This window comes from Phoenix dactylifera, chromosome 2 (assembly GCF_051530095.1).
Source record: "Phoenix dactylifera cultivar Ajwa chromosome 2, Ajwa_hap1_PhDact_Kaust_v1.1, whole genome shotgun sequence".
Lineage (NCBI taxonomy): Eukaryota > Viridiplantae > Streptophyta > Magnoliopsida > Arecales > Arecaceae > Phoenix > Phoenix dactylifera.
Window position 1 is genome coordinate 31,406,324 of NC_143191.1, and position 17,790 is coordinate 31,424,113.

The 17,790-nt window shown below is 38.4% G+C and overlaps 1 protein-coding gene across 1 annotated transcript; it reads right to left on the reverse strand.

Moving 5' to 3' along the window:
• Positions 1-1,674: 1,674 nt before the first annotated feature.
• Positions 1,675-9,542, reverse strand: LOC103711507 (polyadenylate-binding protein 2-like). Its single transcript, XM_008797674.6, has 9 exons — positions 8,618-9,542; positions 6,767-6,885; positions 5,968-6,624; positions 5,795-5,872; positions 5,609-5,698; positions 3,488-3,625; positions 2,560-2,742; positions 2,234-2,440; positions 1,675-2,102 (listed from the first exon to the last, which is right to left on the reverse strand). The coding sequence occupies exons 1-9, from the start codon at positions 8,871-8,873 to the stop codon at positions 1,857-1,859; spliced, it is 1,974 nt and encodes a 657-aa protein (XP_008795896.2). The 5' UTR covers positions 8,874-9,542; the 3' UTR covers positions 1,675-1,856.
• Positions 9,543-17,790: the final 8,248 nt, after the last annotated feature.

Sequence of the window (17,790 nt, forward strand, 5' to 3'; positions counted from 1 at the left end):
TTACATTTGTTCTTGCTAGTTTGCACCACGTGGATTACTTTCATCATGCTCGGCAATTATTTTCTTTCCATTATTTCTATATTCCAAATAGTTCTCTTACTTTTCTATAAGTAGCGGTAAGATAGGTGTGACTACTTATTGATGATACTTATTTTTCCTGGCTTATGACATGTAAACCACTATTATTATGCATAGAATTATCTGCATTCTACTACTCATATATTCTAGGTAGTGCTACCATTCCTTCCATATTCTATAGAGTAGTAGTTGTTGGCTAGCCACTCTTATTAAATTCTGCTTTACTAAAAGTATCATCCCAAACCAATAACTCATTCTCCCTCAATTTGCACCTCAGGTTCTTGGCCTGCACCTTGGTGTTTCAACACGGGGGCTCTTAGTATTTTGATCTACATTCTTTATATTTCGGCCTACAATTTTGTTGATTCGACCTGCAAACCTTGGTGTTTATGTCTATTTCTCTAGTACTTAATCTGAGATTAACATCTTTCTAGTACTATTTGGCCCGATAGCTAGATATATTAGGCTGCTAACCAAGTACAACTTCAAATTGTTAGCCGAGTACTTCAACCTAGTGACCAAGTTTCTATTTATACCTTGGTACTTATCGAATGTTAGTATTCTTCTAGAACCTCTTATTTAGCCTACACAAATATCTTCTTTGAGGACTTTCTACTAGTCAGCCTACACTGGATAATTTTTTGAGGTTTACCATTAACTGATCCATGGATCAACCAACAATCTGGATATGGCGTGAATAGTCCGACTTAATTATGGAGTTTTGACATGCATAATAAATAAGTCAAATTTGGATAGACATATTCTTGACCTAATTCTAATCCAATTCAACCGTTTCTCTCCCAACCCTCTCTATCATCTTCACCTCCACCATTAGCATCATCTCCTATTGCCGCTATCATCTTTGTTAATTCTACAATCGTCATCGTATTTGCCACTGTAACCATGGCCTCGGTCAAGCCCCTCCCATCCCCATAATAGCCATCACCTCATCACTACCAAAAATTGAAAGCAAGGTTGAATTTTTGATTTTCAGTATTTACAAGAGTCAAATACTTGATTTTACCAAACATATTAATATTTTTAAAAATAATTATAATTCTTATTTTTCATAAAATGTTTTTAAATAAAATAATATTTCTTTGTGTAAGAATCGTGCTTCAGATAGCATCACACGTAAGATGAGTCCCAAAGACCAAAAAACCGGCGTTTCTAAAAAGCACAGTCGCAACTTTGTGAATGTGGAAGAATTCCAGAGTCGGAGATAGAAAGTTCGGGGGAAAAACCCAGTTACTTCACTTCATCAAGTACTCAAAAGGAGTTTCACAGAACGGTAAAAATATTAAGGAAAAAAAAAAAGCGTTTCTAAAATATTTAGATGTTGATTCAATGAAAATAAGAACACAAAAAAGCAAGAAAACTGATCGATAGCGAAAACGACACCAGAAACAATAAATAAACAGTTTCCAAGGTGTTCGTCCATCATACTACCAGATAACGTCATACAAACTTTCAAAACAACAGACTTGTCAAGATAACAACTCCAAGCATAGTGCCATATTTCTAAATCACCACATAGGAAACGGATTGAAGATCTCAAATCCTAAAGGTGAAGAGGGAAGAAGCAATAGCAAAATATGCTACTAGAAATTAAAGCATTCTATAAACTAAAAAGTCAGCCTATCAAACAGCCCGCTTCAAAATTAAATATTTTGTTTTGAGAAAAGAAAAAAAAAGTCACCACACAACCATCTGCTACTCAAACAAATTCAAATTGTTCATGCAAAATCCCTCCAATCTAAAGGACTAAATGTATCAACTCAACTAACAAGGCCATCATTCAGCGACAGAGCAGCCAACTGATCAGTTGGGGTGCTGGCCTGCTGCTGCTGAGCAACATTTCTCAGGACTTCCATAGCCTCAGCAACTTTGGCTTTCAAGGACTCGGGGGACTCCAACAGATGCAGCACTTCTGTCTGGTCCATTTCAAGAAGCATGCCGGTGACTTTGGCCGCGTGTTCATGCTCCAGCTGATCCACAAGTGGATATAGACTCTCACCAAGCATCTAAACAGAAAACAGTCAGATTGCTAACATTGTTGCGACAAAGCCAGAGAATGGATGCATCGACAATAATGAAATCTATATGTGCCTCGTGTGCAAATTTACGCTGACCGAAAGAAAGAAATGAACATTACCGTTCTCTGCTGCTCAGGACTAGCATTTGCAAGAGCTGAAGCCAATGCTCCAATCGGAATAGGCTGTGACATGCCAGGATCTCTTAGGGGCATACCCCCTATGTCGTAAGGGGCAGAGAGCATTCCTCCAGCAACACCAGGCACCGGCACATCTGGCATGCTGCGCCCAGGAGGGTAGCGGTAGGCACGTCCCCCCCGAGGAAGCATCTGCAACATTCAAATTATCATTACAGATGTCCCAGATAAGCAGTTGCTTAATAACAAAAGGTATCAATAGTGATGAAAAACCCAAAAACATGTTAGAAGAGAAAGTAATAGTCACCCACCTGTTGGGGAATCAGTGGCATAGGGTGCTGCTGTGTTTGTTGCACAGGGCCCCCACCAGCTCGTCTACCACCTGGGCGTTGGGCCTGCTGACCCTGTTGGACCATTGGCATGAAAAAGTTTGGCATAGGAGCCGCTCCAGGCCTCATCCCGGGAACAAGTGGCTGTTGGAAGCCGAATCCAGGCTGTGAAGAGAGAAATATTGGTGATTGATGGTCAATCTAAAAATATTCTCTATTTTAACAATAATTTATAATTGCTAGGATCAACCAAATTCTTGTCAAAATTAGGCAAAGTTGACTAAGAACATACTGCAAGACCTCAAAAAATGGATAGGAAAACAGAGTGCAGCAAATACTTTGAAAATATATACAAAAAAACTAATACACGCATGCGCACACTCTTCTAATCACTTTGAAAATCAAATCACAAATCTCATGAATATCATCTTTATGAATTTCAAACTCTTGCATAAAACTTCAACCACTTCAACAAATGGAGAGAACCGGAAACTTTAGAAGCCTGCAAGGCAAATTGCAAGCATTCCTGCTTTTAAGAACAAAACAGACCATTTGAGATTCTTTTGTTTGTAGTTACTCGAACAATAATCACATCTGGTGGTCTCAAATTGCTCTTTCGAAATACAAAACCGAAGATCATGTTAATTGGTGCTAGTTGTAGTGGCAGTCGTGGAGGTGGTACTGGCAGAATATTGTTTATGGTAGTGGTGGCAACAGTGTCAATGGTGATAGTGACTACAAGTGCTATAGGCTGTAGCATTAGTGGCGGCAGTACATTCCAGCCAATCGCTTAAGGCAAGTATCAGTTTTCAAACCATTGGCATGGCTTTTCCAAGTCAAAGCAGATGCCAATTAGGACAGGTTGGAACCAAAACACCAATCAATTAAAATTCATCAAAAAACAACTCACCTGAGGAGGTAAAAGGGTAGGAGGTGGTTGACCATAAAATAGTTGTTGTCCCATACCAGGAGCACCAGGAGGATACATTGGCACACGAGGAGCAACTGAAGGTGGGATTGCCACTGGACGCATCTGAGAAAATTGTGCCTGACAAATGAACAGACTATCAGCAAAAGAGACCATAAAGATGACATTAAGTGCATGAGTGGAGATAGCAAAAGGTGTTGTCACATGCAAATATCTATTCATATGACCTGAAGCAGTGATGATATAAATTTGTAAAATGCAACTGAAGGTATTTGAAAATAAGTTAATGTCTTAATAAAAGAAAATAAGGTTACATTACAACAACAACAACAACAACAACAACAACAATAAAAGTTAAACTAGAGTTTAAAGTGAATTTTAGTCAATATGATGGCAAAATGAAATATACAATTGAAGAATGTATTGATGAACACTTGTAGATGCAAGTGCTCAAGCGATGATGCTATTCAACTTCCAGATTTCATGATAGGTTTTGAATATAAGTTATTCTGAGGATTTCCATGCACAATAACTTTTCCATGTAGCCCTCAAATCTCTTTTTGTTATAAATAAATGGCCCTTGAGGATTCAGCTTAAGGGTTCCGATCGCCTGATAAGAAAATAGTTTTTCACATGCAAGTCCCAATGAAACTACACTATAAAGCAACTTGGTTTTTTTTCCCGCACAAGACCACTTATTTTACGTTGATTATTACACTTTATTGGATTTCCAGTAGGAAAGTCAACAAAATTACTCAATCTATCTTGCTTCAGTTAACTGATGAAAAATATTGAGAAGTAAGAAATATATGATCATCATTTATAAGAAGAAGGGATGCCTACTGTGAGAAAATTTATAGTTGAGCATCAAGAATAAAAGAGTAAGGTGCAAACAAAGAGTATATTACAATCATAAAGGACGACAACTGAGTGGTATTAGGTTTTAGAAGTAGCTACAGCAAAACAGATGGGACTTGAACACCAGGTGGCTCACAAAGGATTAATTCAAGGCATTATCGCTGGAAAGTGGTCAGACAACATTACCATTTTAGGACATGAGGCACCAATTGCACGTTATACATTGTATTAACCAATACGAATAAAAAAATAAAGGCTTGAATTTGAATGTCTTCTTAAATATGCAAAAATATAATGAAAAAGAATTGTAAAGGAATGCAAATCAAACTGCATCAGGTTAAAAGACAATTAGAAAAGATAACCAATATCATTTTTGCTCTCTTGGTTATATTTAAAAAAGAAGCAGAACAACACTGAGAAATATTGAATTATAACAAGGTGGACAAAACAAAAGAACTGCACATACAAGTGGGTGTTGCCATGATGATAATGTCGGGCATAATTGATTGAGACGGCATGCACGTGCAAAATGAGAATTTGAGGCCCAAGTATGGCAAGCAGTATGTGTTATGTGTCATAGGTAAAGCAAGAGAAAAATAGGAAAGCAAGAGCAAATACGTTTCTTAGTTTAGAAGTTAGCACAGAAAAAGAACTGCATTAAAGGAAAAGACCCTTTTTAGGAATGAATCGTAAAAGAGATTAACCAAGTACAGTTGAAATATCAACAAACTGTTCCCTATAACAGTTAAACGTTTCCCTGCGAAGTGGTGTCATCATCAGTTCAGCTATTTCCACAAAATAAAAAAATTAAGCATAGAAATAAGGGCTTCATATTTAAGAACAATATGTATCAAGAGTAGTAGAAAGCATTAACAAGAAAATTACATAGGCAATGTGAAAATACAATTTCAAGCTTTGGTTTAGAAAAAAGAAGATGACATCTTAAAACCTTAGCCCAAAAATATAAGTACAGTGAAAAAAATCTTGGGTGAATTTAATACTATGCCTTTTTGCAATAATTATTAGCAACTCTTAAAATAACATTTGAAATCAATCCCCTAAAAAACAAGAAAAATTTTAAATCACAAAATACATGAGTGAGAGATCACTGCAGCCATTTAAATGATAAAAGCAATGACTAAAACCACTGTTACCAAAAAAAATCATAACACAATCACAATGCTTAGCTTACACAATTATTCACACTTTGCATGCATCATGAAAGAACTGCTCTAGGTACACTACCTGCAGCATTGCTCTTCTGTCTTCTTTACGCTGTGCAAGTGCAACATAGAGAGGTTTGCTGCCAATCATTTTGCCATTCATCTCCGCAAGCTACAAGAAAGAAAAATCGTGACGTACACAAAAGGGAAAACTCAGATTTTCATAATGGTTATTTACAGACCTCCCAAGTAACAGAGTTTAACTTACAGCTTTAGACGCATCATTAGGAGACATGAAGGCAACAAATCCAGATCCTCTACTTGCACCATTAGGATCGCGCATAACCTATAAAATATTCCAAATCTTTATGCCAACTCCGACCACGAAATTAATGAACTAAGATAATAAAATACAATTAATTAGAACCAACTTCAACAGACCTTGCAAGATGTAATTGTGCCAAACTCCGAAAACAATTCTCTCAGTTTATCATCCCCAATGCTATCGTCCAAGTTCTTCAAGTACAAGTTAGTCCCTTGATATTGGTCAGCTGCCTCCTTCATAATCTGCTCAAATCTTCTTCTTAGTTCCATCTCCCTTTCAGATTTTTTCTGTGCTTTTCCAACATACCATTCTCTATCATCAAATTTCTTCCCATTAAGTTCGTAAACAGCCTTAGCAGCATGATCTGGATCCTCAAAATTAACAAATCCAAAGCACTTCGATCTCCCATCACCTGTCCTCATTACAACAACACTCGTAATATTTCCATATTGACCAAAAATTTCTCGTAAATTATCTTCTGTTGTAGACTCCGAAAGATTTTTTACAAATACATTATTAAATTTTGTGCTGCTTGCAGCATTCTCCCTTTCTTGCTTACGAAGAAAAGGTCCGACAAAAACTTTCTTATCATTCAAAAGCATGCCGTTTAGCTTTGCTATTGCATTCTGTGCTGCTTCCTCTTGCTCAAACTGAACAAATCCATAGCCTTTTGACTGACCAGATGGATCTGTGGCAATCTTGCAAGAAAGAATATTTCCAAATACAGAAAATGTATCATACAATGCTTTGTTGTCTATTGACTTGTCCAGATTCTGCAACAGGGTTTACATAAAGTAACGTCATAAAACACATATCAAGGCCAAAGAAAGAAAAAAGATCAGATAACTTGACCAAGCAGCTAGATTAGGGCCAAATTTGGACAAACAAAATACATGAAAGTAAAAGGTACAATACCTTAATAAATATATTCCCTGCCCCACTTTTACGCAGGCTAGGGTCACGATTTGAATACATCATCCGAATAGGTTTTCCATTAAGGGGGGTAAAGTTCAGCACTTCCAATGCCCTTCCCGCTGTCAATAAAATTTAGAAGAGTGAGAATCAGGAAAAGCACCCCCCCCCCCCCAACCAAAAAAAAAACACAACACACACCCAAAACAAAAGCAAAAAGACAGACAGAAAGACAGAGAGAACTAGTGAGGAAATAAAAATTAAAAAGGATGAGGAATATGAATTTTCTCATCAACTCTACATACAATTTAAATTAACACTTTCCAAGCTCTGATATGATTCAAAACTTCAGATCTAGCCATCCTCTCACAAAAAATAAGTAAATAAAGAACGTATCAATTAACTAGAATTTTAATGTTATAATGCGAGAAAAAAAAACTTAAGCAACTGATACATTAACAAAATTGAATATTTGTATTTGATAGAGGAAAAATAAAATGCTAACCAAATCAAGTAGAATTATAAAAAAGTTAAGTCTAACAACAAATTTCATCAACTACAGTTTAACATCTAACACAAAATCTTTAATACCATTGAAACTAGGGAATTACACATATTTGACCTGCAGAAAGTATCTATATGTAACCCAGTGCAAAGTGGATACCAAATAAAAGTCAAAAACCTGCATGTGCCATTCTTGTTAGATGACGACCTCCATCCAAAACGTAGAGTCCTAATATTATTTTACCATTTATCCCTTCAAGGATTCTTTTACATACATACTCTTCAAAAAGTGCTCAATTACTTATTTACTGCTCAAAAAGTGCTTAATTACTTATTTACTCCTCGAAAAGTCAAAAGCAAACATTAGTACGTTACAAGAAAATTTCAAATGGGCATGCCCCTCAATATTCTCAAAAAGTAAGACAATCCAAGGAGCATACAAGCACTTTATACAAGAAGGGTAAACATGGAAATTTAGGGTTTTTTCGAGACTTTGATGCAGAAAAGCTCCTAAAAAAAAACCAACTAAAGCAAAAAATAAGGAGCATATCATAACAACATTGGTGGTTATGATATATTGTAACCACATATATTTGAGACAAGAGGAAGCCCTTGTCTAATAGTTCCATTTTAACTCCTCTTTAAAGTTTAAGGAGATATAGACTGAAGTCCCATATCAACAAGTTTCAAATATCTCAACATCTAAACTATCAAGACCGGTATCTTAATTCGGATTTCAAGTTTATTCAGAAACCTACCTTGACTTCTAAGACCATGAATTTAATCATTAACTGAAACCTCAACCAAACATTATACATTGACGTGCATTCACTCCTTTAAACGGGAGAAAAAACAATTTGGGAAAAGTAATTGTATCTTTTCAATAATTCCTAGCAGCCCTCATGAGTTACTGGTGACTAAGCATGCCATTTCTCCTACTAAGAAGCTTCTACTCAAGTGGCCATTATATTCAATACCACGCAGTAATAATCAACTAAATCTTTTGAACAACTGGCGCATGAGTGCTCTCAAACACTGGGAATAAAGCAAGAGCATGCAAAATTACTGATGACGCAAAATAGTGCAGTGTGGATATAAGCACACGAATAGGACCCAAAATTGCAAGCAACGCGGTGTTCAAATAATAGGCGCCTCATTAAAAGCCAATAACTAATTTACTATTTATTTACAATTCCTAAATATGTATGATTATGTAATCTTAAGAAAGAAATACCATAAGAGAAGCCGATAGTAGCAATTTATGCAAAAATAATCTCAAAGAAAACACAAACAGCGACTACAATCCAATTAAACAAGGACGAAAGAAATCGACTAAAACCCTACACTCACCATCAACCGGGTTGCTGTAGTTCACGTAGGCGTAGCCGAGGGAGCGGCGGGTGTTGATATCCCGGCAGACGCGAACCGATACCACCTGCCCGAGCTGGCTGAACGTCTCGAACAGCTGCGCGTCCGTCACGTTCAGCTCCAAGTCCCCGACATACAGAGAAGTCGACGGGAACTGGTTCCCCCCGCCGCCGCTCTCCGCCCCAGCCCCCGCTGATCCGGACACTGGCGTCTGCGGCCGAGCCTGGACCTGCGCCATCTCTCAGATCGATCCTCGAAAAAAAACCCTCCTTTCCCCCTGTTTTCCCGCACTCCTCAGGACAAACACTAGGAGATCAAGAACCACGACAAGAAGAACAACAAGAAAAGCAAACCCTCGTTCCTCTCACGGATTCAAAAGGATAGAGATAGCGAGACCGAGAGAGAAAAGGATTCACTCTTTTTTAGGGTTTTCTTTTCTCGATTTTTTTGGGTATTTTTTTCGACGGATTCGGATAGGATCGGAGATCCGAAGGGCGTGGATACAATGGCAGAGGGACGATAGAGAGGAGGAGGGTTTGGGAGGGCAGCCGTACCGCACCGCGCCTCCCTCTCGGGGCGGTACCGGGATTTTATACGGTGGATGGGGAGTGGAAACCCTAGGTCTGTGGCCGTGCCGATGCGCGCCGCTCGATGAGGCGGTTCGGGCTGGGATGGGTGGGTTCGCTCGCGAGCCAAAGGAATTTTGCGCGTCGGAATCCAAACAAGGTGGGCCGTTACCACTTCTTACCGTCAGAAGAGGGAGCGCTCGATGTCTAGCGCCAAGAAAGTGAGTGCACCGGGGGAGTGCACGAGCAAATAGCGCCGGTCTTGGCCTCTCTTGGAACATGGATGGGTCCGGTCCGCCCTTTGTCATGCCGAGCGCGGGTCTTCTAAGATGTCCAGTTGTACCTGTGCAGCTCTCAATAACTACTATTAAAAGATGGATAATGGTCCGCAAGCATGTATTATGTCATCCATGATGTATGTTGTTTGATGGTCGTCCATCTTCTATATAATAGGGCCCCCCATACATCGAGATAAAAGTCTGTGGGTTGGGCCTTGCAAGAAAATAATCTTAATTACTTCTTCCATTAGGTTGTTTGGATCTCACCACAGCTCGGATGATAAAGGAGTTGGCTGAGAGTCTAAAAGCTTCTCAGTTGTAAATTTTTATAATTTGTTTGGATTCTCCTGTCATGCGATGGTACCTAATTAGTCTAGGATTGAATCTAGAGGTGTTGGAAGGAGTTGATGAGGGATGGGAGCAGCCGATGACCCTAGATATCTTTTCTTTTATATTTTGGAATTAGAAAAATCATCTTTGAAATGAAAGGTAATATTTTGTATATTCTCTCATACGCTCCTTTTTTTCGGCTCTGAAGCTCTCCATTGTGAGATCTCATTCCCTAGCAATGGCCTTTGACGCCGAACAAAACCCCAAAGGTATTGAAATTTATCAAGAGAGGCATATTTTGGTTGAGGTCTTGGATTGTATGGCTATTGACTACCTAATGGTACAATATAATGAAAAAATATTTTTTTTATCTAGGTTAGGATATATACCAAGATATCAACCGATACTTTCTAAGATCACTTAATTGTCTATGATTGTTAGTTATCTCCTTGTTGGTCGACTAAATGGATCATTTAGAGATAACTAATTATTAATTGATTATTGCCATCTGTTACGAGCAATTGCCTGTCAAAAGCCACAGTATTGTCCTATTAATTCCAAGCCAAGGAATGGATCATATTAAACATCTATTTTCCATCCTAAAATACTAAAGTTCTATCATTTTTAACCATGTTGGCTGGTCTTTCAACTTTCAATACCTATTTTATTATGTATCAACTAAGAATTTAGAATATCTTAATCTTCTTAAAGTCTCTCTACCCTTCCTTGTAGGCAAGCTAAACCTTGGATCATCACAATATTGGTTGCTGATCAAGATAGCTGAAATACTTTGGAATTTTTTATAAACTTACCCAGCTTTAAAAAAAAAATTTATAAACTTAACGAATTAGGGTTATGGAAATAATTGACCTTCTTTTGCTCCCTTTTGTTGAAGGACTCCAATTTTGTAGATTTTATCTAAAAACCGTGATAATTATGCCCAAACAGGTGCCTGAGTTTCCTAGTTATTTGACATTTTCTTGATTGGAGCGAACTCCTATTTAGGGTATGCTTATTACTTTGTTTCAACTTAAGTATCAAAATTGTGGACCCGACGTGATTTATTTTATTTATTTTGGAGGAAGTAAGTGCAAAGGAAGAACAAGTTTCCGGCATTCAGATTATCATTAAATTATAATTGATAATGACTATCACTTGAGTATTGCTTAAATTATTTGTTTGTAAGAGAGATGTGAGTAGGAGAACATTGAAGTAACATTCAGTCTACCCATATGGGCCTCAGATTCTAAGCACCCATACCAACTATTGTTCTCGGGTGATTTCTTTTTTTTCTCAATAATGGTTCTCGGATGAAGTAGAATTTAGATTTTGCACTTCAAGCTCAATTTTAAGAAAACAAACAAACAAACATGAGCATTTCTAACTAAACTAGAGTTCAACTACTCATTTTACTAGGAAATAGATATGCCTTTGAAGAGGTAGGAGGTGATGAAGATCAAAAGTCAACCAGGCCCAAATTTTATTGCCGACACCCTATAGATAAATAGTGTTGTTATTACTATTATTATTTTAAATTTAATTTTTAGTTCTAATTTTTTTCATTTTAACAAATTATAATAAGGTACGACAGGTCGACAACTATATATATAGAGACACACACACACGTATGCAAGTATCAAACTGAATCAAGGTGATTAGCCGCACAGAATTTTGAGTTTTTTATGGTATTAGAGCTGCATTAGCATAATAGCTCCATGCCATCCAGCCATGGCCGCCTCATCCTTTGTTGCAACTTCCTCCTCCTCCACCACCTTCTCTCCCTCCTTTGTTTTCTTCAACATCTCATACCATATCCCTATTAACCTAGACTGCACAATGTATCTTTTTTGGATATATCTTTGAGTCAATCCATAGAGGCCATTAACTTATTTCTTTTGTTGATGAATCCCAACCTGTCACCTTTTCTAGATTACCCCGATTATTGAACCAGATATGAGCTGAGGACCAAATGTTGGTCTCATCTATTAATGCTAGTCTATCCCCATCAACTCTTCTATACGTTTTTGGTGACAAGTTTGCCAAGGAGGCATGGGATGTCCTCGCAAGTCATGGCCTTGAAGTGTCTAACTTCATAGGATAAGAATAGCTCTTCTTCAATGAAGGAATATCTTGAACAATTCGAAGCTGTCACCAATCATCTTGCAGCAAATGAATCTCTTTTTAGTGACGAATGGTTTGATCATAAATATGTTGTGAAAAAAATTGTATTGGATATATGATTGGAATTGCTTGTTTTGTTCATAGCACGATGTGCTTGATATATAAGTCAAGCTCCAGATATAGTAGAATACAATAATAAAGTTTCATGATTATAGAAAAGATACTATGGATCAGATCTAGTATAATATAATAGCAAAATCTTATGATTTGATACAAATACTAATTTTAACTATGACAATCAGATTACATGATTTCTGAAGATTATTCTAAAATATTATACTAAGATTGTGCATGCAATATATGGCAGTTGTGATATCATACTAAGATTGTTCATGCAATATATAGGAGCTATGATATCTAATATCATATATACTATAATAGGTGAGATTATGCATGATTGTAAGCTGCCATATCTTGCATGCTTTTTGTTCATCCTACTATTCATTCGGCTCCTCTATTTGGCAACTTACAAAGTTTACCTATCTCTCTTTCATGGTTTCTACATTGCCGACATGCACCCTCTCATCTTTTGTTTGTTGCCAAACTATCATGCCATAGCAATTGTAATTCTGTATTTCATGATTTCGAAACTTGTGAGAAGGACAAGAACACGGGGAGGGAGCAACTAAGAAAGTACCATACCCACTTTGCTCGCTTATTGCTTCAGGCCCTGCACCAGTTGCTTATTTGGGTTGTCATGTTTTCTTTGTTCTCTGGCATCATCACTTAGGCTTCCTTCCAAAGGAAATCTAGTACGCTATTTTACCGACACTTTCCATTTCAAATAAGCAAGGGAACCACAAGTCTTCATCACGTTAGGTAAAAGTAAAAATTACTATTTCTAGTATCCTTATCTAGTAAAAATTTTTCTAGTAAAAGTAATTTTTTCGAGTAAAAATTTAGTCACTATCCCTTAGCAATGATACATTGTGATGTTTGGGACCCTGTGACCATTTTATCTGTATTTCAATTCTCTTATTATGTGTTATTTGTGGATGATTATTCTTAATATTCTTGGCTATTTCCTATGCATTTTAGTCCAATTTTTTTTTTAAATTTCATCCAAGGCATGCATTGGGCGTATATTCGATACTTGTATCAAGATTTATTCAATAAGCATGTGTTTCCCTTCTCCATAGCCCCATCTACCTCTCCATACCATGATTCACAGCATCCTTCCTCATTGCATGGCCCCATCCAAATGCCAGACCTATCCCAATGACTCCGCACGGACCCAACCCGCTCATGGGTTAGTTCAAAGCTCAACCAGTTCAGGTACAATGGCCAACCAGATCTATCTTAGTATGCGGTTGTATAAAGCAAAACCCAGATGGGTCCCTCAATAAACACAAAACCTCTTAAATTGGTATAATTTTAGTTGGATCAGATCCACCACTGAGTTGATCGACCAGTTCCGCCGTGAAGCAACATGCAACATGCATGGAAGCCTGTGTATTACGTGCTTTCTCATTTCCCCATTCTTGTTGCTCCGCAGTTGGATTGGTCCACAAGCTACCATGAACCTCTTCTTAAGTTGGCAAGGGATTCCATCACCAACCAGGCCTTGATTTTATTGAAATGTTCAACCTAGTAATTTTACGGCCCGACCTTAAGCCCACATTGATCCGTCTTGCCCATTTCATTCATATGCCAATCTATTTATGGGCTCCAAGCCAACTTACCTGCGGTTAACTATTTTTTTTCAGACCCATCTCTCTTTCTATCATCACAATGGAGCACTCAGATACCTTCTACTCTATGTAGGTGCATCCTGCTTGACAAGCTAAAATCATCCATATATTACTGCTCTTACAACACGAGGGATTGTCCCTTCCACGCAAAAAAGGAATTCACCTTCCTCCATTGCGCAATGGCCATTCCGAATGCTTTGAGAGATATGCAGTATTGAAATCACCACTTGTCCCAAAAACTTGAACTCAGGATCTGTACTCTGATACCATGTTAAAATTACTACTTGTCTCTAGGTTTATACGCAATATGCAATTTAATGGTCAATGTTGCGAAAAAACATCAACCATTTCTAGACCTGTCTTGTTAAAGAACTTGGTGGCTCCTTCGAAAACGAAAGATATGGGCCCATTGTGTTGGATCTTGTACATCGCACCAACACGATTGACAGGAAGCCCATTGCTTCAAAAAAAAAGCTGGGTCTATTTCAGAACCATCTCGTCGTCTTAGTGCGGTTGGTGCTCTCCAAAATGCGACTCTCACGCATCTGTACATCGTCTTCTCTGCGAACCGAGCATGCCGATATTCTGAAGTCTCCAGCTGAAGCCCACTGGATTGCTGTCAGATGCGTCCTTCGCCTTTTTAAAAGCACTCGTACCTTGTTGCCATAAAAAAAAAAACACTCGTACACCTACGCTTTTTCTGAAACCTGACCTATTTTAGCTCTCGTTGCATGCTCTGATGTGATTGAGCTGGATGTCCAATGGACAAAAGCTTCACCACTGGCTTCTCTGCGGGGCCAATTTCTTGGTGCAAAAAGACCAGCCTGTGAATTCTATTTTTTGTTGTGACAAATTATAACCATAAGATAATGGCCGCACCGTATGTCCATTATCTCCGAAAAAACCCTATAGGCACAAAAGGTGGAGTGACTTTTCAAGCCAAACATATCTTTCATGAAATTAATGAGGCTGCGGATTGGATGGTGGCCTATGTAGCCAGCCATACGGATAGTACCGTATAAGCTGGAGATGGAGAGCATCTTCGGACATTCTGAGATATTCTATTTTTTAATTTTATTAGATATATTCGTACTCGTCAGACATGAATCATCCGTCCTAGTTAAAAAAAAAAAAAAGCTCCATACATATACCACTTATTGAAACTTATTACCCATGAAATTGAATCGGGATGATTAGCCACTCTGAACTTTGAGTCTCTTTGGAGGAGAGGAGAAGTTGGGAGGTTTGGAGGAGCAAATTGCTTTCTGATTATGACTTTTGAGATGACCAAAAAAATACAATTATTAGGCAAAGAAAGCTTCCTCCTAGTATATCATTGGATAAAAAGATTAGCTGCCTATATGAAACATTGGTGAGTTGCCTATCCTGCTCTTTCTATCTTTAGAAGTAGTTTTATACGTGCAAGAACCTATATGTTTGACTCTCGCTGTATCGACCATAAAATAAAATAAATGTGCATTGTAAAATTTATATCCAAAATTAAAGAATATCAAGTTATGTTATGATTAATATTGTACAAATGCAATAGAAATTAAATAGTTTTTAAAGTAAAATAGTAAAATATCAGTGATTATAGTTATAGAATGAAAAGCATATGCTTACATAATGGCTCTGATAAATATAGAACAGCATCCATTAGCTAACATCATAACAACTAATAGAAGTACATGGCAACATACTTGATCATACAGTATTTATCCAATAATTTTTTTTAAAAAATTATATCATCATCTTAATCTAGGAAAAATGTTTTGCATGAATATTGACTTTGTGAAATAATACTGACAGCTTGCATCATTATCCATCATCCCCCACTGTGATAGCTAATGCGGGTCATCATAATAATGATATTTAAGAGAACATCCAATCAAAGACTTAACCAGCTAGAGTGATTGCTTCTATATAATGCAATTTCTCTCTGTCGAATTACTTGTGAAACATATTATCCAAGGGCTGGCTCATTTGGAGGCAAGTAAACTAAATTGATGGAAGTAGAGCACCATTTGCAAAAATATTGTAAGACAAAACTCCTAGTGGAGATATTTGACCATCTCAACTCTCTTTGTCTCAACTTTGAAGAGTATCATACAGATTAAATGGATTTAAACGAATTAAACAAGTTATGGGAATCGAATTAAATAAGATAAAAATAAATTAAGCAGGTCGGGTCAAACAAAACATAAATAGAACTTAAATAGATTAAATGGATTAACCTAATTTTCTGACTCAATTCAACCTAGATATTAAATGGGTCAAACAAATAAAGCAGGTCAGATGCTGATAATTCAAACTTGAATGTTAAATAGATTAAACAGGTCGAGTTACTTACGATTCGAACTCGTTTAATCTAAATCGAATATGGATGGGGTCATCGCAGCCTTGGCGTGAGACGGAGGCCATGCTTCAGTCCGAACGCGGTCACATGGAGCGCTTCCTTCTCCGTACCCAAACCCCACCCCCTGCCAAAACGCCAAAAAAATATAAAGAAAAGACTCCAAGGCCGCATGCACTCGGCGGTGGGGCCGCCGCTGCCACGGCACGTTACTATTTATGGAAAAGCCCGTGAGACGATGGGCGGAAGGACAAAGCCCCGCCTGCCCAAAATGGAATGGCCAGGAGAAGCTCACGTGGCCATACAGAGAGCTCGCCGGTGACTCGGAACACGCCACCATTCAACCCACGCGGAAATGCTCCGGCGATCTCCCCTCAGCTGGTGCACAAGAGAAGCTTTACTTGGGCCCATTTAACTCTAAGTTGGCAATTCAATACCCAACCTTTCTCAACCGGATCCGAAGTCGGGTCGTACAAATAAGGATAGGCCGCTGCTTCTCAACATTCGCAGATTGTGGCTGGTTTAATTGCCTTCTATACGGCTCACCATTTAAAAATTCGTTTGGATGAAGCGTGATATAGTGCCAAATTTTTTACTTGCTCTATTGTCTATACGAGACATTAAACATAGCAAGTTGCACTAGCTGTTCGGTATGAAGCATGCTATATATGTCTTTTTTTTCGGTACAACGGCAGTCACACCCTACGGGCGTGGACACGACCAAGAAAATCAGAAAACAAGCCAGAAAAGAAACCGACAATCCGTTACCCCCCAACCACACAAAACCATCAGAGTGGTGGGCTGCATAGAAGGCAACCCAATTATCTGCTCCATTCGCTTCTCTGTAGGTATATGTGGCTTGATGGGCAACACACACCTGCAGCAGTCTGCGAATATTGAGGAGTAGTGACCTACCCTCCTCCGCACGCCTCCGACCCCGGATTCAGTCGATCACCGTAACCGAATCGTCCTCGAGAATAAACCGATCTACACCTAAGGTTCGATGGGCAAAGGAGATGCTCTTCCAGGCCGCTCTGAACTCAGCACATATCACCGAGGCATCGAAAATTTGCTGATTTTCTGCCTCCACTAGTCTGGACTCATGATCTTTAATGACCAAAGCTGCACCTTCCATCTCCCATCATCCGCCACACGCTATATATGTTCATCCTTTTGCTTCTCATCTGAGATTGAAGTGGAGAGGTGTGATCTGGCGAGCAAAGTACGTTCATGATAGTCCTATTAAATGGACTCCATATGCTATCATGTGACACCGCACAGAGGCCATTCAATCACAGTTGCTGTACAACATACGGACATCGTGGTTGGAAGATACGATCATAAAAAGACACGAACCAAAGCTGCGGCATGACCGCAGGCTGTCTATAAAGAGTTTTAATACCTAGCATGAAGGAGAGTTACACTAGTAGTTTCACTGAAGGATTTAAAGAAACCATCTCAACCTTTATTCTGAGTCCGGGGACTTACAGTACTGGTGGTTAACTACAGAACTTAAACTGAGGAGTAGGTGCCCATTTTGAGACCCACAGCGACTTTATTGTTCAACCACGTACTGCGGCCGAGGAGCAACTTTTAAACCCCAAGGCCTCGGCAACCTCGGTTGGCGATCTTTTTGTGAGGCAAGTTCGAACAATCTTCGAACGGACATTTCCTGATGTCGCGGCAAATTAAAACTGACAGAGATACTTGAATGCTGGTCGATATAGCAAGAAAGAATCAACCATAGTAGAAAAAT

Excerpts from the sequence above, each read along its gene's own strand:
- LOC103711507 (XM_008797674.6), bottom strand. The coding sequence starts at position 8,873 with ATGGCGCAGGTCCAGGCTCGGCCGCAGACGCCAGTGTCCGGATCAGCG. Across the intron at positions 2,743-3,487 it reads CTACCCTTTTACCTCCTCAG|CCTGGATTCGGCTTCCAACA; the intron begins GTGAGTTGTTTT and ends CTCTCTTCACAG. Across the intron at positions 2,441-2,559 it reads TGCCACTGATTCCCCAACAG|ATGCTTCCTCGGGGGGGACG; the intron begins GTGGGTGACTAT and ends TGAATGTTGCAG.